This window comes from Mytilus californianus, unplaced genomic scaffold (genome assembly GCF_021869535.1).
Source record: "Mytilus californianus isolate M0D057914Y unplaced genomic scaffold, xbMytCali1.0.p SCAF_4, whole genome shotgun sequence".
NCBI classification, from domain to species: domain Eukaryota; kingdom Metazoa; phylum Mollusca; class Bivalvia; order Mytilida; family Mytilidae; genus Mytilus; species Mytilus californianus.
The window spans coordinates 60479902-60506904 of NW_026262690.1; the positions used below are offsets into that span (position 1 = coordinate 60479902).

The 27003-nt window shown below is 30.7% G+C and overlaps 1 protein-coding gene across 1 annotated transcript; it reads left to right on the forward strand.

Moving 5' to 3' along the window:
- The first annotated feature begins 2056 nt into the window (after window positions 1-2056).
- Window positions 2057-25655, forward strand: LOC127698578 (homeobox protein MSH-C-like). The gene is made up of 3 exons (XM_052202092.1): window positions 2057-2607; window positions 15178-15347; window positions 24965-25655. Exons 1-3 carry the CDS (start codon window positions 2172-2174, stop codon window positions 25160-25162), a joined length of 804 nt encoding a protein of 267 aa, XP_052058052.1. The 5' UTR covers window positions 2057-2171; the 3' UTR covers window positions 25163-25655.
- Window positions 25656-27003: the final 1348 nt, after the last annotated feature.

Here is a 27003-nt window from a genome sequence, read left to right on the forward strand (position 1 = left end):
TTTTTTTAAAACATATTTTTCCTTACTTCTCATATTTTATTTCAAAATTCTATCCTATAGATTTCTTTTATTCACAAAAGAACATGAACATGAACATGAACAATCTATGCAAATCTGTGCAATTTTGCACGACTTGTAGCTTACAAAATAGCACGGTGACCAATACTTTTTATTATATTTTTTTTAAAAAATATGGGAAAATCTTCGCTTTCGCAAAGTATAAGAAAATTCTATCTGAGGAAATATATACCGATGATCCACCTTTTCAACATCAGATATTTTGTTGAAAGTTTGCTGATCTATTCATTGTAAACGTCGCTTTTCGAGGACTTATGGGAATTTCTTGTCCATGTTGAGATAAAAACTGATTAACAATCATATAAGTGTAAAAAAGGCAAATTGGGGATCAAAACAGTTTCCAACCAAAACCTTTTTATTATTAGCCCAATTTCTCTAATTTCAGTGACTTCAGTTGAGATAAATATGTACTTTCACTTCTTTTATGCTTTTTGACATACAACCATGTAGACCAGTGGATAATATATGTATATTTCTACTGGTTTTTGTCACCCTAAATTGATTCATATGTAGTCATTTTATATTGAACAGCAATAAAAATGAGACTTTAAGAAGCATGCAAGGAACAACAAAAACTGAGTAACCGGAATCAGTTGGCATGCAACTATACTGACTGACTTGTTCTAAAATATGTACCGTATGTCATATGTGCAACTGGATCATTGAAATTCTTTTTTTTCATTGAAATGACAGAAACCGATTATTTCAAAACTAAAATCCGCTCATCAGTAAGTGGACATGAACAAAGTCAGGTTCGGAAGTGAACATATAGTCTTCTTATTTTTCCACTAATGAAACACGTTATGAGATGTTACCATCATCTGGTAATGCATTTTATATTATGAAGTGATAATGGAAAATTCTGTAAGAGCTTAAAGCATACATTTTTTCGACTAATTTTAATCATTACCTTGAAAATCTAATAAAAATGAGTTATTTCCAAAGAATTGTTACACAAATTAAAAGCATGTTTACGTTAAGTTGATATTCCAAATGCTTTACATTTGTAATAAAAATCGGCTTGTGCTTATCGTTTGAAACACACTTGTGTCTGCCCAAAGTATAGAAATGTCCAAGAAACCGAAATTTTTAGTAACTGTCTAATATTTGGGTCCCATTTATCTCAAAAGTAGAACACGAATGTGAAAATAGCTTGTATGCAAATTTTCGTCAAAAAATCGCCGTGGGATAAAAAATGTATCGTATGCCCTTGGTCTCGTTTAATATACTCTAATGTAGACAATATGGCTTTTAATGTTCAACAAAAATACCGAACTCCAAGGCAAATTAAAAAAGGGGGAGTCAATAAAAACCGACAAAATCAAACGCTATCAATCAACGGAACAAGTGAAAAACAACTGCCACATTCCTGGCATGGTACAGACATTCTCCGAAGAAAATGGTGGGTTTTACCTAGTTTTATAGCTAGGTAAACCTCCCAGTTTTAATTCCAGTGCATGAAACTGGTCTCCTTTTTAAGTATACATTTGATATGAAAATTGTATTATCTTCATTAACAATACTAAGATATTCAAAAAGGGAACCAAGAACAGCAATAAAAACGCGGTTTCTTTGCTTTTTGCGTTTTCATGTGCTCGTATTGATTTTGTGTCATGAATTGATACATCGTATCCATTCGCTTTTCGCATAATCATTTAATTAATTAATTAATTAATTAATTAATTGTTATTGTTCTTTGAAATTATTAATCAAAATATATTACGCGCAAGCTTCACCAACTCCATACGTAATTATGCTATCGTAATACCAATGATATCACTAACTAAATTTGATGTAACAGGCTGAAAACCACCTTCAGTCTCAGGTGCGATCATTGTTTCATTAAAGGTATTCGACGCATTGGAAAATTAAAACCTTCAGAATAACGGGTATGACACATGCGCAGTAAATAACAATAATTGCAACAGTGGAATAAAACTGAATTAGATACGCCCAATTTTACCAGTTTATACTCAAAACTCTATTTAATCTCAATCAGCCTTTCAAACTACATATTTTCCGCTAATTTCACAGGTGGTTTATGTGAATGACAATTTGTTTAAATTAGAAAGGTAATTTCTACATTATTCTCCATGCAAAATAGCATGGACATGCTCGCTTCTTTTTTCGCTGGCAGTTATGCAGTTTACAATAGAATGAATCCCCAAAGAAGACAAGAACTTTACTCAAATTTCGGGTATTATCCCACACAAATACCACAACTTATTCCGTTACAGACAGTAAGTAATGCACAGATATCTTCTCCACCTGAAAGTGATCTTAGTGAAAGAAAAACAAAACCTGACGAAGAAAGAAAAGGGAAACTGGACGAAACTCCTTCAACTAGTAAAGAAAGAATGAAGTTTTCAATTGACAGTATATTGAATGACTCAAGAGATGTAGCACACGAGACTAAGACTATCCCTGGACAAGCAAATATAAATGTGGTAGATTCCGATGAAACAGACGACGAAGACGACAGTTTACCATGGTTACAGTGCACGAGATATAAACCACCAAAACTACCAAGTAAGTTCTGAAAATCAGATACCAATAAAGTGCTTATTGTTTAAATTGTATTTTTTTTCCTTATATGTTTTAATTTATATCAATCCCATAAAATAGTAAGACCTTTTTTTTTTATTACAAAGGGTTAAACTATTAAACAAGTGTTTTGATATATCATTTTTTTATTAGATAGTTTTCAAACCGCAGTTACTAAAATACAAAACACATTTCAATCAGAGAAAAAATATATATTCTGAAATTCGTACATAATATTGATAGTGAAAAGAATGAAGCGTGTATTTATTATTTACCGGGACACAACAATTTGGATACTGGATTTGGCGACAATACCTGCTTCGTTATATCTGAGGCTACGGCATCACTAGAAATTAATATGTAAAATGGTGATAAATCTTTCTTATTTTCAAATGCGTATGTTTTTTTTTCTAATGTCATTTCATATGATAAATTTGTGTGTTCAAACATGATTAAAAAATATTCATATTTGGTATATTATATTTGAAGAAAAAAAACTTGAATAGAATTTAAATCTTTAATCAAATTGACACATTAAATGTTAATCTTTAATGCAGATCTTCATATGTAGAAATGGCTTTTACACTTCAAAGGAAACAAATAAAGTTTCATAATAATAATCCATTATTGAGACATCCATAAATTTTAACCAATAAGTCAATTTCAAATGACGGCAATTTCATTCGTAAATAAAGTCATAAATAAACGAAATTAGTGCACAAAATGCATATTTGAGTAATTTTAACTTCATTTTACAGCCTTAGAAGTTGGATGTTTATTACGACATCCCGACATCATCAGCACCTGATAACTTTCCCGCTTTTTGTGGTTGCTATTTCGTGTTTTTTTTTTTATTAAAGTGTGCGTTATATTACGTTTTTTTAATTGTAATGTCCCTTGGATATTTTACCTTTTGGATTGCTGCAGTAGTGTTATGTTTTGAAAAAAAGAATAGGAATTGGTCTGAAAATAAAGATAGTTGAAGATCTGTAAAAGTGGGAAATTTTGTTTACCATAATTAGTACCAAGTCAACAAGATCATTCGTTAATCATTCCGTATGGGATTGTCTTTCCCTAAGTTGCCGTAACTAAAATCTCGTCACCTTCCCCCGAATTAGACATATAACCGGGTTTGTACTTACATGAGCAACACGACGGGTGCCACATGTGGAGCAGGATCTGCTTACCCTTCCGGAGAACCTGAGATCACCCCCAGATTTTGTTGGGGTTCGTGTTGCTCAGTCTTTGGTTTTCTATGTTGTTTTGTGAACTGTTGTTTGTCTGTTCGTCTTTTTAGCCATGGCGTTGTCAGTTTATTTTCTACTTATGAGTTTGAATGTCCCTTTGGTATCCTTCGCCCCTCTTTTCCCTTGTCAGTTTATATGGCTATTAGTTGTAAAAAAATTGTAGACCAACAAATTTGATGACGTCGTCATTAGATATAATAATAACGTTTAAAGGTTATCAGTTAATTTTCCTTCTTTGAAAATATGAATCAAATGATGTAAAATTACTTTAGAACAAAGGAGGAGGTATGATAAGAGCTCTTTTTTGGCACATGAAATTGCAAAAACAGATGATTTACTCAAGCCATTCAAATAATGTTTATTGATAAATGAACAGGTTTAATATAATTTTAGTGCAGAAATGTCACTCGTGTTGCGTCTTTGTGATTTCACAAACATTTGAAATTGACATATTTGACTTAAAATGACCGATTTACACATAGTTTTGTGAAAAAATAGATATAAGCAACATCCTTATCCCCCAAAAATGATTTTAGATGTATTAACATTTGTACGGACAGATACATCTTGTAAGAAAATATCTTTTTTTGGTAAAGCTGTTGCTCATATCTAAATGTTAATGACAAGATTTCAATCTGAGGCTATTTTGATAGTTTATGTAGTTTTGCGCTAATACAAATATGCTAGAGAAAATTTTATGATATAAATACTTATGTCTGATGAACATCTAAAGAATGTTAATATTTGGTAGATTTATGATACTTTTTGACTTTCGAATTCAAGTGCAAAAAGAGTAGCCTGATCATACATTTTCTTTAAAAGATTTATATGAATTAACAGGCATTTTTTTTCAATTTTTCTTTGTCCTTATACATGTATCAATATTGTTTAGGGTTTTGGGCGGTCATGCATTTGTATCATTCAGCTTTCGATAAAGGGATTTTTTATGATGAAAAACTCTTTTTCTGTGTTCATATATTGTTTCAGTTGTCCCTCTTTGTTATGTGATCTCTATATTTTTAGTTTTTCGTCAGTTTTTCAAACTCATGTAAATTTTAAAGATAAATGATTGACTCAAAACTCGAGACATGCACAAGTATTAACTTTGGTATCTTGGCATGCGCTTTTTATCACACCTTGCAAGTTTGACTGGGAATTAATAGTTGCTCTTTATGCAAAATATTAAGTTTATTGCGACATCAAAATTTGATTTCATTTAATGATTAAAGTAAGATTATTTCATAACTTACTTCATCGATTTACCATATTAAGATCAAGTAACTGATAAATCAACGTAAATTTGACATAAAAAGTTGTTAAATTCCAGATTTGTAAAAGGATACATCTCTTAAATTTTTATTGCTATGTTTTGATTTTTATGCAGACTAAATGAATAAATATTACTTCGCCCTGCAAGTCGTCAACTGTTCTTTAATAGCTGATGTACAAATTGTTTTTACAATGAAGACTTATTGTTCGCGTGCTTTCTATTTAATTATTGCTTCAATATTCCCTTGCAGTTTTTGTTTGGCTCATGATAAAAGAAGGACTATCATGATAAAAGTCTTTGTTTTATATAAGTATTGAGAGTATTCTGTCCCTGGACCTTTCATATGCCTTCAAACTAAATCTTGGATGTTTTTAATATCGGAATTGTTTATTTTTCTTGGGTCGTCATGGCATATCTGCTATTGTTGGTCAAAACTTTTTAAGCTTTTAGATTGTTAGCCTTTTTATAAAACATGTATCGTCTAGAGTGGAGAAGGTCGTGGTATTGAAACCGCGGTCAGGTCAAACAGAGGAAAATCAAAATTTCCTCATCTCCGTTAAGCACGCGACATTTGAAAGTAAGAGCAAGAATGGTCGACCCAAAGTCGGAATATTTTTACATATTTTCTTTGGAACGGTTATATTGTGAACTAATGCGTTAAAAAATCAGACTCAACATGTCGGACAAGTACAAAGCAAAGCCTATATTCAAATCACATAAATATGTCATGTTCTGATTATGCCTGTAATATTGACCAGTGGACGTTCACGTCCAATGATTAAGCTACTAAGTTCCTTATACTCAATCAACGGTGAGTTTGATTGGCAATTCGTCTAAGCAAAATCCATGTGAATCAACAAGTCATCAGCTCTCATCTGTGCCGTTCTTTTTTACATAATTCACGTGAATCAACAAGTCATCAGCTCTCATCTGTGCCGTTCTTCTTTACATAATCCACGTGAATCAACAAGTCATCAGCTCTCATCTGTGCCGTTCTTCTTTACATAATCCACGTGAATCAACAAGTCATCAGCATTCATCTATGCCGTTCTTCTTTACATAATTATGATCGGTGACGTTCTGTTTTATTTCAAATCACTGACCAATGGCTTTGGTTTTCAAGTGCAACCATAAAAAAGATGTCTCTTTATGGCAAAGATGGTAGGGTTTTTTCTCACTTTCGTCACTTTTTACAAAAGGTATTCAATTGAAATTTATGGATACAATTTAAAATATCATTTCCAGTATAATTCAGCCACTACAATCTCACGCTTTGAACTTTTTACGTCCTCTGACTGGGTAGGGTTATAGTAACTATTTTCTTCCCTACAAAATACAGAGACTATGACTTGTTCAGCTGTTCAAATTTATGTATTTACTTTTTTATCTGATGGGCCTTATTTAGACCAAACGCACATTTAAAGTACTTAACAAGAAGCCTTGTACCGCTGGTGAGTTTTACCCTGCATTACTCTATATTATCGAAAAAAAACATTAAGACTGCAATTTGTTATTCTAAATTTCGGTCAAAAGAATAGCATAGTTTTAATATCATTTTATATTAAGGTATACATTCATTATGTGATGAAAAATCTTCGCAATGATGATTCTTATATAACATACATAATCGCTTAAAATAACGCGTACATGTTACAATCTCTAGTTTTGTATGTTGTGTTTTATGTATTATAGATGTAAGCTTATATGAGATATGAGACGATTTCATCTTATTTACATAGAAGTAATAAATAAATATTTTATCTTTTAGCTATTAGTTTTGATAAAACAGGAAAAGTGTCATTATCTCAAATTTTCCAATTTTCCAGATGCAGTTACACTTTTAGATGTTTTTTGGTTGTGGATTTGGAATGCAATCTACTTTTTTGTCATCAAATTGATACCTTATCACTGCTTTTGTATGGTAATATGAATCGCTGTACTATCATGTTTTTTTTCTGAGTTAATGGTCAAAATCTGAACTTTTTGCTGATCAATGATAACACTTCTATGTAAATACTGTTGTTTGTTTTTGGGTCGTTTTACGTTTTTTTGCCATGGCGTTATCAGTTTATGATTTACTTATTTTGAATGATCCCTTTAGTATCTCCCGTCTCTCATTTTAAGAACTACGGACTGAAAATACTTAAATGCGTTTTGTACTATCTCATCTCTTCTTTGCGAAAGAAGCGAAGTCTCAGCATTAAGCCGGTGACTCTCTTTGTGTATATGTTTCGCTTTTATTTTCTGTGTATGTGTTTAATACTGTTTCTTGTGCATACGTGTAGCATTGTTTCTTCTTGTGTTTTGTTTGAAATGTAGTGTTCATTCTTTAAGACACGTTAATATATCATAACATTACATATATTTAACTTACGCTTTCATATGTAAATAAAAACAAAATGGGATATACATGTTCACGCAGCAAAATTGTCATTGGTCTTAAAAGGCTGATTTGATGTACAGCATATATTCTCTTTCGTATAATGTTTATCTAATTTCAAAGAAAGATTGGCCTGTGTTTCTCGATACTACATAGAAGAAAATTAAAATGGTATGCATCTTTCAAATGTTAAACCTTGAAAACACGTTTATAAAAATCCATTCTTATTACACAACAGACAATTAACCTTCCTCTTAACCACTTTGTGTTTTCGTAGGTATCAGTATTTTATTTACAAAAACTATGGACTAATCAAATAAATAACTAAAATTATTTGAGGGTGAGCATATGGTCGCTTGCATTCACTCGGAACTAACCGATTAGTTAATAAATTCTATTTCAATTTATTTACTTCTTAATAATTATTTAATACAACTATATTTTCCTTTTGAAATTTTATTTGATGAAAGTTAACGGTTTCCAATATGAAAGTAATATCTTATGATTAAAATAATTTTCCAGAGGGGGGACTTTGAAACAATACCTGAAATAATTCAGACAAGAATTATGTCCTCCAGACCTATGTCGAAGACAGTAAAAGTAAATTAATGTTGTCATTTGATAATACCAATTGTTGAAGAAACTTTATTTATTTTGATTTTCAAAGAATATTAAATCCATTAAATTTGTGGAAAATATTAATACTTTGAATTATGATGTAACATGAATCCTTTTGGATGTCATATTATTTAAACGAGGCTTATGGTCACGTCTGATTTCGGTTCACATCTGTGGTGAATGAGTTCATATTAATTATAATTAAATATTTTAGAACTACTTTTAACTAATATGCCTGTATTCATATTTTTAAAAACTTTTCTGGTTGGGTTTTATTGCGTTAAATACGATGCTTTCGTTTCAATTCTCAGGCTGACGAATTTTTATCACAGCGACTATAAATATAAACCTTTATGGCTTTTATCCTCGAATCTTCGTCGAAGATATATGAAGAAATGTAAATAACGTTTTCTTTACTTTTTCATCAACCACAATACAGTGCCAAGCATACACGCCTGATAACGCGGACATACTAAATAAGTCTTAAGTTTTCGTTTGGAAGAAATAATTCTACAGTAAATATATGAGAGAATCGAAATTGAATAAAAATAAATTTACGAATTATGCAGCAAAAAATCCATTTTTTGTACCGGTAATTAAGGTTTAAAAGTGATCACATTAGCATGTTTACCCATTCACTGTATCTAAACTACCCCGGCGAAAAATGTTTGGACTCAATAGTATCTAATGTCCGGTACGGTGACGGACAATCAACAGACAGAGAAATGTAGACATTCTGTTTATTTATATGTTGTTTTAATGATATTGAAGAATATACATACACATATAACTATTTTCGATTGTGTGATGTAATATTTTCTACCACCGTTCTAGATTTATGGAGAAATAAGTAAAAATGCACATCAAAATGGTGAATTGAGTGAACCCTGCCTCGAATTTGTTTAATTTCTCTTTTAATTGAGCACATTGTACGGAAAGAAAGGTACGGAAAGAAAGATATTAACACGGAGATTTCAAGACTTTTCACTATGATCGCCTCAATATTTGCATGTCTGTGCATGGAATGAAAGAAGTGGGTCATGTCAAAATCGAAGCACCCGGTTTTGTCAATGTGTACGACCCGGTTTTGTTCTTAAATTTCACAAAGCAGACCCTGTTTTGTCATAGAAAATAATGCATAATCGCATGACGAAAATTGAAATATGGCGTTCAACAGCAGTTTGAGGGATCGTTAAAAAACATTTTTTTTCAGAGGATAACTAATAACCTTTTTGCATCCGTAAACACTTGAAATTCTGCTATATTAGAACAAAGCAAATTTCAAATTTTTTTTGTATAAAAAAAAGGAAAAATTAAAAAGAAATGAAGGTTTTGAAACGGAATTAGATTTTTTTATATCATCTATGTAAATTTAAGTGTTCAAACTTAATTAGTGTACGGCCTTGAAAATTTAAGGACACACATTTGATATGTGATTTTCTGGGACAAGATGGTTATCTTAGTGTTCCGCTCTACTTAAAGGGAAGACAGTATAATCGTTTGAAAATAAATATTCTGAAACTAAACGTTCATTATAAAGCAAGAGAATAAGACAAATGTATGTGCATGCAGAATCGCCCAAGAAAAGGAATTTCCAGGCGGCGCAAAGGATCACAATAATAGTGCGTTAAAAAACTGTTTACCCCTCCTTGTTACAATAATACTAAGTATAAATTAGTATAAAAGTCTTAGGCCATCCGGAAATTGCAATAATGATTATTTGATTAGTAATTTGTATAAATAAACGATGTTTATCTCTCTCTCTTTTTTTTTTTCTTTTTTTTTTTAACATTTACAAATTCTTTAATGCACTAGTATCAAGTTGTTTACAACTGCCCTATATAGTACAACTATTTTATATAGGTTTATCTCTTCATTGTATAATGATTATCGTACATTGACAAATGTTCTACAAGTTAAGCAATTTGGTCAAGTTTGAAATTGTCAATATGCAAGGGCGGACCGAGGCCATGATTTTTGAAAGGGGCGTATTCATAAACGGATTTTATACTGCCGAGCGTAGCAAGGGGAAATTTTTTTTAACGATTTTATGCTTAATAAAAAATCATATATAAATCGTAAAAAACATGATAAAATAATTATTTCTAGCCACCAAAAGGGGGGGGGGGGGGGTCGGCGTACTCCCTCCACTCCCCTGGATCCGCCAATGATATAATTTAACATTATAGTATACCATCATAAAATTTAATAAAAGACGAAAAAACAGAGACAGCCGCCAATCGCATATTTACTATAGGGGCTCTGTAGTCAAATGAGTTAAGCCTTTTTCAACTCACTGAATTTTATAGTTTGTTCATATATTGTGCTGTTATACCACTTTTTTTTTTTCTTTTTTTTTTTTTTGGAGGGGGAGCGTGGGGGGGGGGCTTACACGTTCAACCTCGCAATTCTGTATGTACCAGTACCGAATTCAGGAGCCTGTAAATCGTTTGTTGTCTTTTGTTGCTATATATCATACATGTATTTGTTTTTCGTTTTTTATTTTGTACTTAAATCTAGGTCGCTAGTTTCCACATTAGTTTTTTTTTACAGTTTTCATTTCGGGGCCTTTTTTTTTATCTTGCTATGCCGTATGGACGTTTCTCATTGTTGGATGCCATACGGTGTTCCATATTTGTTAACTTTTACGTCATTTGGTCTCTGATGGAAAGCTGTCTCATTGTCATTTTTCACGGGCTAAATTGCCAATTAGGTTGTTCTACGAAGACGAAGACGAAGATATTGGACGTTGCAAACCAACTTTTATTTATAAAAAGAAATAATTCTTTCATGCCATGCTCAATGCTCATTTTAACATAGGAAGACATTATATTTGTTAAAATTTTAAAACCAAGCGTTAGCCAGGTATAAAATATTGACAAATATAATGCCTACCTATGTTAAAATGAGCGTAGAGCATGGCATGATAGAATTATTTTGTTTCTAATGGGGAAGTTTAGAACATGTGTATTTCGAAGCGGACATAAAATACACGTTCGAAAGGCAACCATTTTGATTGAGATATCCAAAACGTTCTAATAGATATAAGAAGATGTGGTATGAGTGCCAATGAGACAACTCTCCATCCAAGTCACAATTTGTAAAAGTAAACCATTATAGGTCAAAGTACGGCCTTCAAAACGGAGCTTTTTCTCTCACTGTCCGTCAATGGATGAACGAATGAGTAAATATATTGTAAACATAGCGTATAGTGTAGTAAAGCATACTATCCTTACTCTTTTGATAAATTGATATGGTAACACAATCTTTCCACATCTTATTTTTACATCATTACAGTAGTATAGAAAACAAACAAACATTTGTGAGATGTATTTCTATTTGTATCCATCTGATGACTTAAGCCTTTTTCAACTGATTTTTATAGTTCGTTCTTATGTTTTACTGCATGCATGTTACACCAAATTCCTAGGTTAGGGGGAGGGTTGGGATCCCGCTAAGATGTTTAACCCTGCCACATTCTGTATATATTTACCTGTCCCAAGTCAGGAGCCTGTATTTCAGTGGTTGTCGTTTGTTGTTGTGTTACATATTTGTTTTTCGTTAATTTTTTTGTACATAAATTAGGCCGTTAGTTTCCTCGTTTGAATTATTTTACACTTGTCATTTCGGGGCCTTTTATAGCTGACTATGTTGTATGAGCTTTGTTGAATGTTGAAGGCCGTACGGCGACTTATAGTTGTCAATTTCTGTGTCATTTGATCTCTTGTGACGAGTTGTCTCATTGGCAATCACACCACATCTTCTTCTTTCTATCATAAGGAATTAATGTAAGTACATGATATAAAGTATTTATTTCCATTTAAACTTAGTTCGAAGATAAGATCAATAAGGTATACGTATAGCATTCAAAAATGTCTACTCCCTATTTCGAAAAGTTCCCGTTTGAAATATATTTTAACACATGTTTGTATTGCAATAACATCTTTATAACATCTTTTTGACTCAAATATTTAATTTCTTCCAATTGGCAATGTCCTGATCCGTGCTAACGTAGCTTTTCATAAAATTTGTGATTTCAAAACAAAACAAAACCGGGTCCTATACTGAGACAAAACAGGGTCCTTGTGTAATAAACAACATTGACGAAACAGGGTCCTTCCATTTTGACATGACCCATTTCTTTCGTTCCATGCACAGAAATGCAAATATTGAGGTGCTCATAGTGACTAGCCATGCAATCTCTGTGTTAATATCTTTCTTTCCGTACTTTTCTTTCCGTAAAATGTGCACAATTTAAAAAGAAATTAAACAAATTCGTAGCAAGATTCACTCAATTCACCATTTTCATGTGCCTTTTTACTTATTTCTCCATTAATCTAGAACGGTTGTAGAAAATATTACATCACACAATCGAAAATAGTTATATGTGTATGTTTATTCTTCAATGTCATTAAAAAACAAATAAATAAACAGAATTTCTACCTTTTCTCTGTCTGTTGATTGTCCGTCACCGTACCGGACATTAGATACTATCGAGTCGAAACATTTTTTGCCGGGGTAGTTTAGACACAGTGCCATTAGACAATCTAAATAAGATTATAAAGCAAAACTATATATGGATGGATTACAGTGATTAACAAACTAACGAAGAGAGTCATACTTCGGACTTGTGATACATCAAATTAATCTAGACAACAGTAGTTAACTGATGTTCTATTCTCATAAATCGACTAAGAACATCAAGGTAATAAACAAAAACTCAGGGAATCACAAGAAAAAAAGGTATAACAAATATGACGAATTCCAAAGCAAATTCAACTTTCAAGGGAGCGAGATTAATTGATTGCGTTCTGGGCTGATATGCATAAAACTACTTAAGTTAAGATTTGTTCCGAACGGACGGATTTTTCTACATGTCCTACGATAAATTAGTACTACGATTTGATATCTTAACTCATATAAGCCCTGGACTTGTCTTTTGGTGGATGTTTTTTGTATTGTCTTGACGTTTTGATTTTTCATTAAAACACAATAGATTCAGTCTTCTAATTTTCCTCAATTAACATATTATATATTTTTTTTAATCAATTTCAGTAAATAAGAAAAATAGAAAATAGAAAATAACTAATATCAATAATAAAAAAAAACATCATTGTCAACTAAATACACACACACTTATTCAGTTTTCTTGCTTATTTTCATATTACCTAAAATCAATTGTTCCACTTATAGAGGGGTTTAAACGTCTCTACATATTTCAATAAAAATGAAATAAAACAAAATGTAGTTAAACAATTTAAAAATTTACAAATAAAAATGCTGATTGTTTCCTAAAATTTCAACTATTCAATTCCAAAATTAAACTTTATGGCAGGTAACGTAGTTACCTATATGTCCATGATTGCATGCTGATGACAAACTAGATATTTTTAACAGTTTTAACACTTTTAAATTGATGTTTAAATGTAGCAGATGGGCAGGCATAAAGCATTTTAAAAATCCTGTGTGTAAATTTACACTGAGGTTATAATTAACAAATAGTAAAAACTACCTTGTATTTGTCAAATAACAGGCCCGCACAAACGATTCAGTGCCGCCCACCATTGTAGTGATCAGTATCTTCCGGTCGTCCATCTAGTTATCCTGTAGATTTACTTTGTGTGCGGTTAGCTGCAGTCCATGGTCAAACTGTGATACAAATAGCACAATCGGTGTGAAAGACTTTATGGCAAAACAAAGTTAATAGATGATTGTTTAATGTCTAATTTTCACAACAAGATGATGCGTTTCTGAGACAGTTATAGCCATTAGGGTTTCTTTGAAAGTTCAACTCATCGTAAAAGTCAAGCCTAAACTTTTCATCACTTTAAAATTAAGTCTTTATCATCAAATGTCCAAAATATCTCAATTACCTGCTCTGCAATAAGTAATAATCAACCTTCAAATTTTACTAATCTTCTCCTATTTTCCCCTTTATTCAGTTAAATAAGTTTAACTGTGGTTAAAAGAAGCATGCATGACAAAAAAAACTAAAAAAACAAAAATTAAAAATCAAAATACAAACAAACAGACAAAAAATAAAGAAAATAAAGTGAAACTTGATATCACCATTTCTGCAGGAGTTAAAGACGGATAACCCCTACCATGCTTTTTTATGTTTCCATCTTGAATAGTGATTTAGTACAACCGCTTTGAAATTATCCCCTCAGTTTTCAGAGTTTACTTGTTCTGTGCCTAAAAGTGAACAATTTTGCGGTTTTTGTTTCCTTGAAATTCTTTTTATTTTGTTAACTTATATTCATGTTCGATTGCCGACCCTTATTCCTTCCTCTGTTTTAAAAGTACTCAAATAGTTAGTTCATAATTTTAAATACCAATTTGCAATCGTTTGGGGGTCAGTTTAATTTAACCGTATTTGTTTCTTTTGGTTGATAATATTATCAAATACATTTTACCTTAGAATTGCTGATTGCTTTTTAGCGTAACAGTAGACCTTATAGTCTAGAAATAGGCTAGTGTCTTTCCCTTGAATAACTTACAAATGTCATTTTGAAATTGATGTCAATCTTTTCTAAAATTCAAAGCATAATAGCTTCATGTTTAAACTTCGAATTTCTCATTTTGGTCATATAGCTCTTCCGTTGTTCTTGTTTTTCTCTCGCAACATTATGGCGTAGTTATTAATATTAATATGTTGCCAAAGTAAAGATGATTCAAAATTGCTTAAAAAATGTAAATTACAAATATTTTGGAAACATTTATCCAATAAGAACAAACACATCAAATTTCTATATTAGGTTTAACTTAGTATTTTCTTTCAGATAATAATTAATCCATTTTTTTTTATTTTGGATGTCCTTAATGCATAATTTTTAATGAAATATTACTACAAAAATGTATTCAACAGCAATGAATGGCGCTTAATTGAAATTATGAATATATGTAAAACTGCAAAATGAAAAATCATTTTTATGTATTACAAGAAAAATACCAGGAAAAGTTACCTTCATTATGGTAACAGCTTCATGCTACAACGTAAGGCATACAATAGATATAGCTTATTATTTCCATCTTTTTAGGAAACAAAAGGAAAGACTGTATTAAGAAAAGAAAGCTTGGTCGAAACCCTAGGGTTCCTTTTACACAACACCAGGTTGCTGCATTAGAACAGAAATTTCGTCGAACACAGTACTTAAGTAGCATGGATGTTGCTGAGTTATCTACTCTGTTGAATCTTACAGAAACAAGGGTCAGTACAATAATTTGTCTTTTATATTCATCTGTGCTGAGTTTGTTCTTAGTTTGAAATTCTTTGACTCTTTGTTTTTTTATTTTTTTTGTCTTTATGTTAATTTTTTTAAACGCAGGTCTTTTTAATGTCAGGTTCAGTTTTATGTTTAAATGTAGATGAGGATATACTGAAAGAAATATTAATAATACAAATAATAATAATAATAATAAGAAGAAGAATAATAAGAATAATAATTAAAACAGACATCTATATGGAAAAAGTATTTATATAAATACCAAACTCCAAGATAAAAATTCAAAAAGGGGGAAGTCCATAAAAACTGACAAAATCAATCGTTATACTTTATCAACCAACGGAACGAATGGAAAAAACAATTGAACAGAGTCATGAAGAATATTTCTATAGTTTTATTTGTAAAGAAAACCACTCAATGATACTCGAAGATGTTTTTTTGACCAGCAAACATGTTCAAATTCATTTGCTAATTGGTATACTAGTAAGGTTTAAATGATACATTTTCAGTTGATTAATTATATTATTGTACAAAAATTAAGGCTTCAAGATGGGGTTTATTTTATTTTTACTCCTGTTTCCAAGCCTTTTTGCTATGATGCATTCAAATGATTTGTATATTTTGGCTTCGCCGAACCTGTTGCTTCGATCTTATCTGACGTTTGTGAACAGGTCGATCATTTTACTACGATAGACTGATGTTCTCGACACATTAGAATTCAGAGTTGTTCCTACTTTTTTTACGGTCTGCGAGCATAAGAGTAGGAATAATTTCCTCTGTATTTGTTTCACTTAAATGGTCAAATGATGCTGGAAATTGAATATTCAAGAGGTTAAGGGGTTTACTTTGGCATTACATGGACTTTGTCATATCCGCACACTACAGTAAATATGTGGATGTGGTATAACTGTCAATGAAACAACTATCCAACATATCCTAATGACGTGGGTCGATACCTCTACTGGTAGACTGTGAGTCCCCGAGGGTATCATCAGCCCAGTAGCCAGAACTTCGGTACTGGCATGAGAATACGGATATTGTGGTAATAAATTTAGGAAAATATTTTAAGTTAAGGAATATATTTCCCTCATCCAAAGCTCTGACTCCTTGCCCGCCTTTGTTTTTTTTTTTGTGTCTATACGCCCTTCATTTTTATTCGACCGCAAAATGTTTGCAAAGCTCCGATTCATTGCCCGACTTTTTCTATACTTTTTATTTTTTTTTATTTATAAGCTCTTCATTTTGTAATAAGTTTTGGATTTTGGCGTCAACATCACTGAAGAAACATTTTTTGTCAAAATGCGCATCTGGTGCAGTAACATTGGTATCGTTGATGTTACTACTAACAATGGGTCAATACCTCTGCTGGTGGAATGTAAGTCCCCAAGGGTATCACCAATTCAGTAGCCAGTACCAAATACAGGTATTGTGTTATCAAAATTTGCTGTTACAAAGTTTTTGAAATTATTTTGAGTTAAGGAATATCACTAATGTAAAGCTCTGATTTTGGATTTTCAAATATTTTGAGTCGAGCATCACTGAACAGACAATTATTGTCAAAATGCGCATCTGGTGCAGTACAATTGGTACTGTTAATATATCAAGAGATGTTTGTTGATGTCCAACACAGGCATATTTTGTTCACGTGAAAAAAATTCATGTAAATTTTATTTGAATCGACTGTAAACGTGAAATTCACGTGAAGTGAAATTACGTTTCTCTTGAATACAATTTACCCGTGTAACTTTACGATAAATATAAGGATTTATTCTTATTTAAGACATTTTCAAAAACATCTCTTAGGACGAAGATATGTCCTCTTAGGAATAAGATATGTCCCTTGTCTTAAGATGGTGTATACCTGAGAACCTTCGTAAACTATGGCCTTGCTGAGGTTTGTACAACTTTAGTAAAATTATTTTCAATCAGGCAGTTCAACTTTTAGTTTAAATAAATGTTTTCTTTGCGTTATTGGTGTTCTTTTATAATACTGTTTACAGCCACTTTTCCCAGATTCAGCTCAATACAAAAATTTCAAATTTCTGTAACCTGTCATAATATTTCTATCTTTGCTGTTTGATAACTTTTTATATCGTGTGTTTTGTAACAATAACGTGGAGTGGATTTGCGCAATAATCTTTTAATTTGTCATTTAAGATATGTAATTTGAGAGCAAATAATTTTGAGTTCTATGGTGTATTGTGTCAGTAAACATCATATTGGTTTGTTTCTCTTCATAACCAATAACATCCACAAGTTTATTGTACAGATTAAATCAGATTAAATCTGAAAAATAGGAAATTAAGTTTTCTGAAACACTAAAACTATAATACATGTCCATTATACATTGATGACATATAATTAGCCGCTCGAGTAGAATTAGAAAGCAACTAATAAAGTTCTCATCATGGTATACATTAATATCTTTGTCTTAATATAACCACCGGTTTTATTATCTTTTAAAATAGTAATATCAAAGAAAAAAGACAATTTTATAGGAAAATTAAAGAATTCGTAAAGTAATTTGTACAGTACGTCTTGAATTAAAAGGTGCATTAATAATACTAGAACTAATTTCAATCTGTTTTCTAGACATCATTGTTGTAAACTTAATTGTCATGCTCTTATATTGAATAGATCAAATAACATAGTTATTAAATCATGTCTTATAAACTTTAGTAGAAATCCAATTTGGAATAATTAAAAAACATTTTGTAAGACTGTAAAGCAAAAGATTATAGATATTTTACTTAACCGACACAATACGGCGAGCATTTCCATGAATGTCTAAATATATAAATTTAATATGTAGCATTTCTATGTCGTTTTACTACGTTTTGTTATATTTTTTGCTTCAACTGTGTCCATGTGTGAAACATTTGAATTCGTAGATAAGGTCTTTTTATTACTTTCTACCTAGGAAACTAAATCAAGGCGTTAAACTGTTTCCCTTTGATAAGAAAACTATATTTCTCTGGCTGGCTGAAAATTTGTAATTTGTGTTTATGCCAAATGGATAACGATACTGTTGATATGCTTATATTCTTATATATGAATTTATGAAAACAACCAACTAGCAAATTTTATAGGTTTCGGATCGTCTTCAAATGACGATGCAAGACAAATAGGAAAATCATAATTAGTTTTAAGATTTCAGCAACGATACTGATAAAAGATGTTCATGAATAAAACGAAATAATGTCGTATTGAAAGATAACTATTTCGGCACAAAAATGATGTTCGTCATTGACTATTTTTTTTGTGAAAAATCGACATATTTATAGTTGTTTTTTTAGACAGGAACTGTTCTAAGATTTTCTATTAAGTCTAAAAATCGTTAATGTAAAATTACATCAGATGATTACTTCTGGCATTCAAAATAACAAATGCTTGTAAAATTGGCTTACAAGATACGATATAATGAAATTTCTTTTTAAAGATACTTTTTTGCAACCATAGCGAATAAAATATTGCATGGAATGCTATAGTATATTATATAGTATCTAGTATCAAAATTGAAAATGAAAATGAATAAGTTAGAATATTTGATAAGGTAACAGGTTCAAATCTAAATATTGTATTCACATTCGTGTAATGATTTTCTCTAACAAGGATTTAAACCGTCATTTTAAAAGTGTTTTTATATCTACTTAAAGAACAAAATTAATGAAAAAGTATAAAGCAAACGGCAAATTGTAAATAAAGGCAACAGTAGTATACCGCTGTTCGAAATTCATAAATCGATTGAGAAAAAACAAATCCGGGTTACAAACTAAAACTGAGGGAAACACATCAAATATAAGAGAACAAAGACACAACAGAAACACTAAAATGCAAAACACACAGAAACGAACTATAAGATAATAATAGCCATTTTTAATTTTAAATAAGAGGTAAGGATTCAAGGAACAAAAGATACGTATTTGAAAATCTAAATCCTAAATTTTTTGAAGAGCTGATATAACCGAAAAGCACTATAAAGGATAGCCTATCAAAGACAAGAAATCATAAATATGTGATGTTTCATTTTTTGTCCGATCGAATCATCGATTGAAAAGTCTTTTTCTACTAGAGAAAATGTGAGTTATCACTTGCAAAATCCTGGTGTCAAACTTCTGTAGGAAAGGACATACAGATCGTAGACGTATAAAATCACAGTTCTTCCATTCTGTGGACGTGTCAAAATGTTTTCTGAATTCTGATCAAATCAGACGTTAATAATTTAATGATTATTGTTGGAGTTCATGATAACTTTCTTTCTTTTTTATGCATTTCTAAAATATTTTTTGTCAAACTAATATAATACTCAGTTGATATATTTATCTATCAATATGGTCAATATGGACCCTCTATGAAGCCAATACTTTTCTTGTAAATCCATTTAATGACCAAACAACAGTAAAAAAGTTAATCATTACTAAAAACGACCAATGAAAATGATTGTAATAGAACTAAATAGGTTTTTTTTATAAAGCACAGTTTCTTGGAACTTTTTAAATTATCTACTGCAATCAAATTATGTACAACTTCTGTTATCAAAAGTGAAATTCCGCAGAATTTATCAAAACAAACCTTGTGACTGACAAATTTTGATAACAAGACTTGAGGAAAATTTCAATAAGTTATTGTACCCTTTTCAATTGCGATTTGTGAGTGATAACAAACCCAAAATTCTGGCTCACAAGAAAATCATAAAGAAAACATATATTTCTGCATTTGATCATGTGTCAAGTACATCCAAACATAAATGTACCACACATTTCATACTCAATGATTTTTTAAAAAGGTTATCTATCCAAATCAGTTTGTGGAGGATTATGCACGTACATAGACAATGCTCTTTTTTATTTACTTCATTGGGAATTTTTCTACCCAAAATGCAAAAAATAAATATTCAGAGTTCATTTCAAACAACAACAAATCACGAAAAACACTCAAAACTTAGATTAGATATAGTCAGAATATTGGTGTTAGTCAGAGCTATAGAATTCATCAATTTGTGACTGTGTCGGTTCATCAATTCAATATAAACAATGACTTCATATTTTTTTAAATTCTAAATCTATGTATATCTCAATAAACTCTATATTGAGATGATAAATAAGTTGTGTGTTTTGAAAATACCGCTTAAATTTTCATGTTTTTAACTTGAAAAGTAATGAATAAACATCATCGGCAGCTCCTATCAATTATTAAAAAAAAGATGTTGGATTGCATTGATCAAGATATAAATTTAATATCACATCTTTTTTTAATTTAGCATTGTTTGGGAGGAAATCAAAGAATTTTCGACATATAAGATATGCTTGAAAAAAATAAAGATCTGTACATGATAAAAGACCATTTCCAATATCATTTAAATATAAATTATAAAAAATCTGACTTTATTTATTAATGCCAATCTCCGACAAAGGACTATAATACAAGATAAACTAACACGGGTTATCTTCATGAAGTAGAAAACTGCTAACCAAAATTAATAAGCAAGTTTTAATTACTGCAATGTTTACCCCTATTCATTTTTCGCTATAAGAACATGAGTACACTCTTTTCTGAATTATTATTCAATTTATCTAAATTATTTTTGTGTTTGCTAATAATCGCAATTCTATATTCATAAAACTGTTTTCATTATCTCTTATAAGTTTTTGTTTTATTCTATCAGGACGTCATATTTGCTTTTCAATAAAAAAGGATTACAATGAAAAATCTCCCAAAAAAAATCATATGAAATTTGTTATACACCATGGCCCTACAAAATAGTTTTTAGTTTTCCTACTGGGAGTAGAATAAGACTGGCGTGTTTGTCTGAAAAAGTTTTTTTTTTTAAATAAGGGCATTTCGGCAAATGCATTATGCTTAAATTGGACTATCCGAACGCTCAGAAAACATATATATGGAATAAATTAATTCTGTACGCAAATATTCTTTTAATGATTTTTTTAATGATTAGGCAAATATTTACACTTAAAAAACAAGGAAACAAGCGAAATCAGCTTATAATACATTTTTCTCAATAAAAGAAAGAAAAAAATAAAACAAAATTACGATCTCCACGGTGATTTTCAAAAAGGGTGATTACCATAAAAACTGACAAGACAAATCAAACAAAGAAAATATATTTGTTTGTATAAATTACACGATTTAACATAGAATTTAATAAATTATATAATAGTGGTTTCCAAATAGCTTTTATCAATATGATTACCGAAGTAGGCAATCCTTTAATCACAAGAAGAGTTTTTTCTGTTGTTCTCACATCAGCAGTTGTCTCACTGAGAATGTCTTGAAGGTAAAACAAATTAGAAAATTAAAAACAGAAATAGCATGATAGAGTTTATAGGACGGTAATCCTTAATTTTCAAGTTATTCAGTTCATATAATTTTTATTTATTCATTTTCTCAGATATGTGGATATCTATGTAATAAATTTCTTTATATGATGTATTATAGATTGGGTACGAAAAATTGTATTGTTGTGTGTTCAATATAATTACTATCTCAGGTAATTTTCCCACCTGTGGGGAGATTAATATTTCGGTAAAATGGATCAAATTAGAGAATTGTTGTGAATAACATATAATTAACTAGTGTCCAGAAAAATGTAATGAGTGGTCAGGCCACGTATCACAGTGTACATATTAACATAAATACGTCTAAGTAACACCAACAGCATGGAAAATTAAATGCGTCATTGACTTAGCAGCAGGAACATCACTCGTCTAAACGTTTAATTATGGATTTTTTGTTATTTTGGCATAAAAGTCAGATGTGAATATCCTTTGTTGTATTGATGATAAATCAAACTTGTTTAATTTAATCATGTATTAATCTATGTTTGACACTATTTCATTACATTGCCCGATTGTGTATTTAATTAGTCAAGTCAATAAATGTAATATTCTCATGACTTTACGTCATTCTATTATCATTACCAGAGCACCATGGATTTATCAATTTGACAAATTTAGACACTACAAATAAAAAAATTGTTTGAACTCATTAAAATATGATATCCCTCCTACAACGGAACGCCAAACAAAACGAATTCCTGTATAAAAATATATCCTCATTTAATTTTTTTTCAATTCTCCCTCAATGCCCAGCATTTGTTTCTTCCTATGTAAATTGTGTAACAAATCTATGAATTAATGTCTTGACTAATTTGTCATTATATCCTTTGTAACCACACAAAATATAAATCGACATGTAGGTGTATTAAATTTTCTTTTAATTGAATGTACTTCAAAGCTTACATTACCGCGATGAACCCTTTGTTTTCTTAAAATATAAAGAAGAGTATTTGCTGTTTTAATTGTAGTCAATGCTAAAATTGTTTCTATATCATTATCGATTTCCTTCTTTATATGTAAGTTAACCTTTTGCTGATAACAATAAAAAAGGATAGTCATATTGTGTACTGAATATAATGAATACATCTTTATAAAGAACAGAAGAATTATTCTTTTCTCTTGACATATTAGTTATTTCTATTGAGATATTTAAATTTTTTAGACAAATTGGTTAGTTCTCTTGACATTAGTTATTTCTCTTGACTTTTGGTTATTTTTCTTGACAATATTAGGTATTTCACCCGAAAAAATTGGTTATTCCATTTGACATATTGGTTATTAATATTAGTTATTTCACCTGACATATTGGTTATTCTCTTGACAATATGTGTAATTTTTCTTGACATATTGGTTATTTCTCTTGACAGTATTAATTATTTTCCTGACAATATTAGTTATTTTACTTGACAGATTGGTTATTTTTTCCCAATGGATATTAGTTATTTTTAGCTCACAAGGCCGAAAGGACCAAGTGAGCTTTTCTCATCACTTGGCATTCATCGTCCGTTGTCCGTCATCGTCCGTCGTCCGTTAACTTTTACAAAAATCTTCTCCTCTGAAACTACTGGACCAAATGTAACTAAACTTGGACACGATCATCATTGGGGTAACTAGTTTAAAAAATGTGTCCGATGACACCGTCTGTCAAACAAAATGGCCAACATGGCTAAAATTGGAACATATGGGTAAAATACAAGTTTTGTCTATTATTTTGAAAACCGTTATATATAGAGACAACTTGACAGGGCAAAAATGTTCAGAATCTTGAGCCCTACGTATTGTCCATTTATGTCAAAATTCAGGGGACTTCTTATAGGAGTCATTGCCCTAAATTGACAAATTTGCCTTTTTTTTTTTATTTTTGCCTATTATCTTGAAAACTATAATAGATACAGAGAAACTTTAAATTGCAAAAAATTTATCAGCAAGACAAGATCTACATGGTCGAAATCGTCAGTCGACTCCTTATTAGAGTTATTGCCCTTTGATGACGATTTTTACCAATTTTTTTCGTTTTTGCCTTATATCTGAAAAGTTATAATCGATAGATAGAAACTTAAATAAGCAAAAATCATCAGCAAGACAAGTTCTACAATTAAGACAATTATGGAGGAAACCATCCGATGACTCCTAATTAGAGTTATTGCCCTTTAATGGCGATTTTTACCAATTATTTTGCATTTTGCCATATATGATAGAAAAGTAGAAACTTTAAACAACAAAAATGATAAGCAAGGCAAGATCTACAAACAAGTCAAATTTTGCCGATATAGTTAGTAGACTGTCACTCTTTATGGGAGTGATTGCCCTTAAATGAGTAATTTTTTACCCTTTTTTGTGTTTTGAGCAAAAACTATAGAATATAGAGAGAAACTACACAGACAAAAGGATCAGCAATACAAGATCAACAAAAAAGAGATTTTTGTAATGAATTCTATTCTCGTCTACAGTGTTGGAAAGAGAGTGTCCTTTGTTGAATATGCACACAGACCTAGGTGAGCGACACAGGCTCTTTAGAGCCTCTAGTTATATTAACAAAATGGTTATTTTTAGACATATTTGTCTAGAAAAAAATAACCAATCTGTCGAGAGAAATAACTAATATGTCAAGGGAAATAACTGATATGTCAAGAGATATAATCAATATCTCAATAGAAATAACTGATATGTCCAGAGAAAAGAATAATTAGCCCACCATTTTCTTTGGAAAATGCTAGTTCAAAGTTCAGGAATATGGCCGTTGTTTTTCACTTGTTCCGTTGATTGATAGCGTTTGGTTTTGTCAGTTTTTATGGACTTCTCTTTTTTTAATTTGCCTTGGAGTTCAGTATTTTTGTTATACATTTTTGTTCTACCCTTGACATATTGAAGGAATCAACATGTCCAATTTGCAGCCTTTTCGCAAAGATATGAAATGCATTTTTTTCTGTGTTATTAAAAGTATTTAATTCTAGATTAACTCATCGAAATTAAAGCTCCCTTGTCGTGTTAATTGTTATAACAGGATCAGATTCTTCTTAGACGAAAGTAACATTCATTTGCATCAAAATCATTTCACAAAAGTGTCATGGCTCAAAGACGAATTTGTAAGAATACACTTAATACTGAACAATAGTAAATTTTATATATTTTCGAAAATATTTCAACTTAAAGGTTTTTACGGATAGGCGGTCATAAGTTAATTTAACTTTCAGACGAAAATTTATTTTGAAAATGCAAATGATAAATGTTTGATTTATTTTTTTAAGGTAAAGATATGGTTTCAGAACAGACGAGCACGTGAAAGACGAGACAGAGAAGCTGCCCAAAGAGGACAAATAATCCAGAACAAACAATCAACAGCCATGTTTTCTGGAATGATTTGGCCGTTCTCTAGCAATGTAAGGACACCAACGCCACCACAGACATTCCCATTCGGTACTTCAACAAGTAACTCCATAAAATGATGTTATATGAATTTTCTCTCTAATTGTTCTTGAGCTGAATACTTTGTTGTTGTTCAACTCAATTTCAGTTAATTTTGATATAAGTTTACTGTTTCATGTCTCCTTGAAATATGGACAACATTTCTGGTTTACAAAGAATATGATCTTGAATAACTCGCTCAACTTGGATTTATGTGCTGTATGTATAAAAGAAACTGACAGTGCAATATAGGTGTTGAAGTGTACTAAAGATCCTTGTTTTTTTAAAGAACTGATTATCTTTGTTATAATATTGTGTTGGCTTTAGTTGATGTGCTTGAAAATATTTGATAGAGAAAGTATCAGACAAAATTGACTAGTACAGGCATGTGTAATTGTCACATGAAAATTTTGTATTTTGTTACTTAAATAAACTATCATGTGATAAAGGATAGATGTATTAGAATTGTGTATTACTGATATTTTCATGTAATTACTTATATTCCCAAATATAATTTTATTTGTTTGGTAATTTTCTATAGTGTTCTTATTAAAAATGTACCAACTGATTTATTCACTGACCTGAAAACTCTAAAGTTGGAAAACTGATGAAAATATAGAATTTCTCTTTAATGTTTGACAGTTTCTTTGCGGGATCACTTACAAATTTACAAGATAGTAATAATTTTAAAAAAAATATCAAATAAACAACAAAATGATATAGTGTGTATCATCTTCCTCTTGATTATATAAAAGAATTTATTATATTGCTATGCGAACAAATTTCTAATACCAACCTCTATCTATTTATCTACTGACAGTATATGTCGTAGTTCACGCAAATACTCACTAATTACATAACACGTTTGTCCCATAAGAATCCGTACTTTTGATTGGCTGACAATAATCGAGATGCATTCCAAAATTCGATGGTTTTCCCAATAATGAAAGAAAATGCAACATTCATGACAGCACGTGCTTTCCGTGTCAACGTCACAAAAGTGCATAGAAACAAGTATAACTCGTATAATTTCGTTGTAGCATAAACAAGTAATTATAAGAATTGAATGCTTCTTTTTGTGATTTTTTTTAGGGTTGTAAACGCGCTTGATCGTGCGCACATTTTCAATATGAAGCGCTTCCGCTTAAGTCAATATATATTTATACATACGAAGATAGACCTCAGAAAGTTAAAAAAAATACCAACAGTATGAAATGAAATGCAAATCTAGGGAATGACAATTATTAGCAACGATTAACAATGCTAATGCAATTCGTTTATAACAACAATTTTCATTGGACGTTGACAAATATTTTGAAGGGTTAGATTCTAGCAGTCCGTAGCTAAGGAAAGCCACCATTTTGAATTCGGATTTTTTTTTGGGTATGTAATTTCCCAAAAAATAGACAAAAAAGTCTCATTTTGTTCCTCAAAATCTTCTTTTTGTCAATATCGAAACCATTCAGAAGCGTACGAAAAGTATGCATACGTCTAGTGTTTATGTTTAACATAGGGAGTATACTTATGACGTCACATTGTTTAGATGCTAAAGACGATGTAACAGTTGTGCGGACTAGTTCCTTTAAGGCATTTTTAAGCCAAAATATTTACTAAAATAGAATTTATTTTAATATGTTGAATGAATGGAGATAACTGTATTGTATTTTAAGCTTGGCCTTCGTAAAACGTAAATTTTAATGTCGCAAATTGAGTTTACCTAGGGACGCGTAGCGGAGTTACGAAAGCCAAGTTTAAAATACAATTCAGTTATATATATCTCCTAATTTGAAATAAAGCTCTTATATTTTTACATCTACGTCGTATATATTTTTTAAATAATTTCTCTTATGTCACCTTCATCACTTTTTCTCTTTTAGCCTGT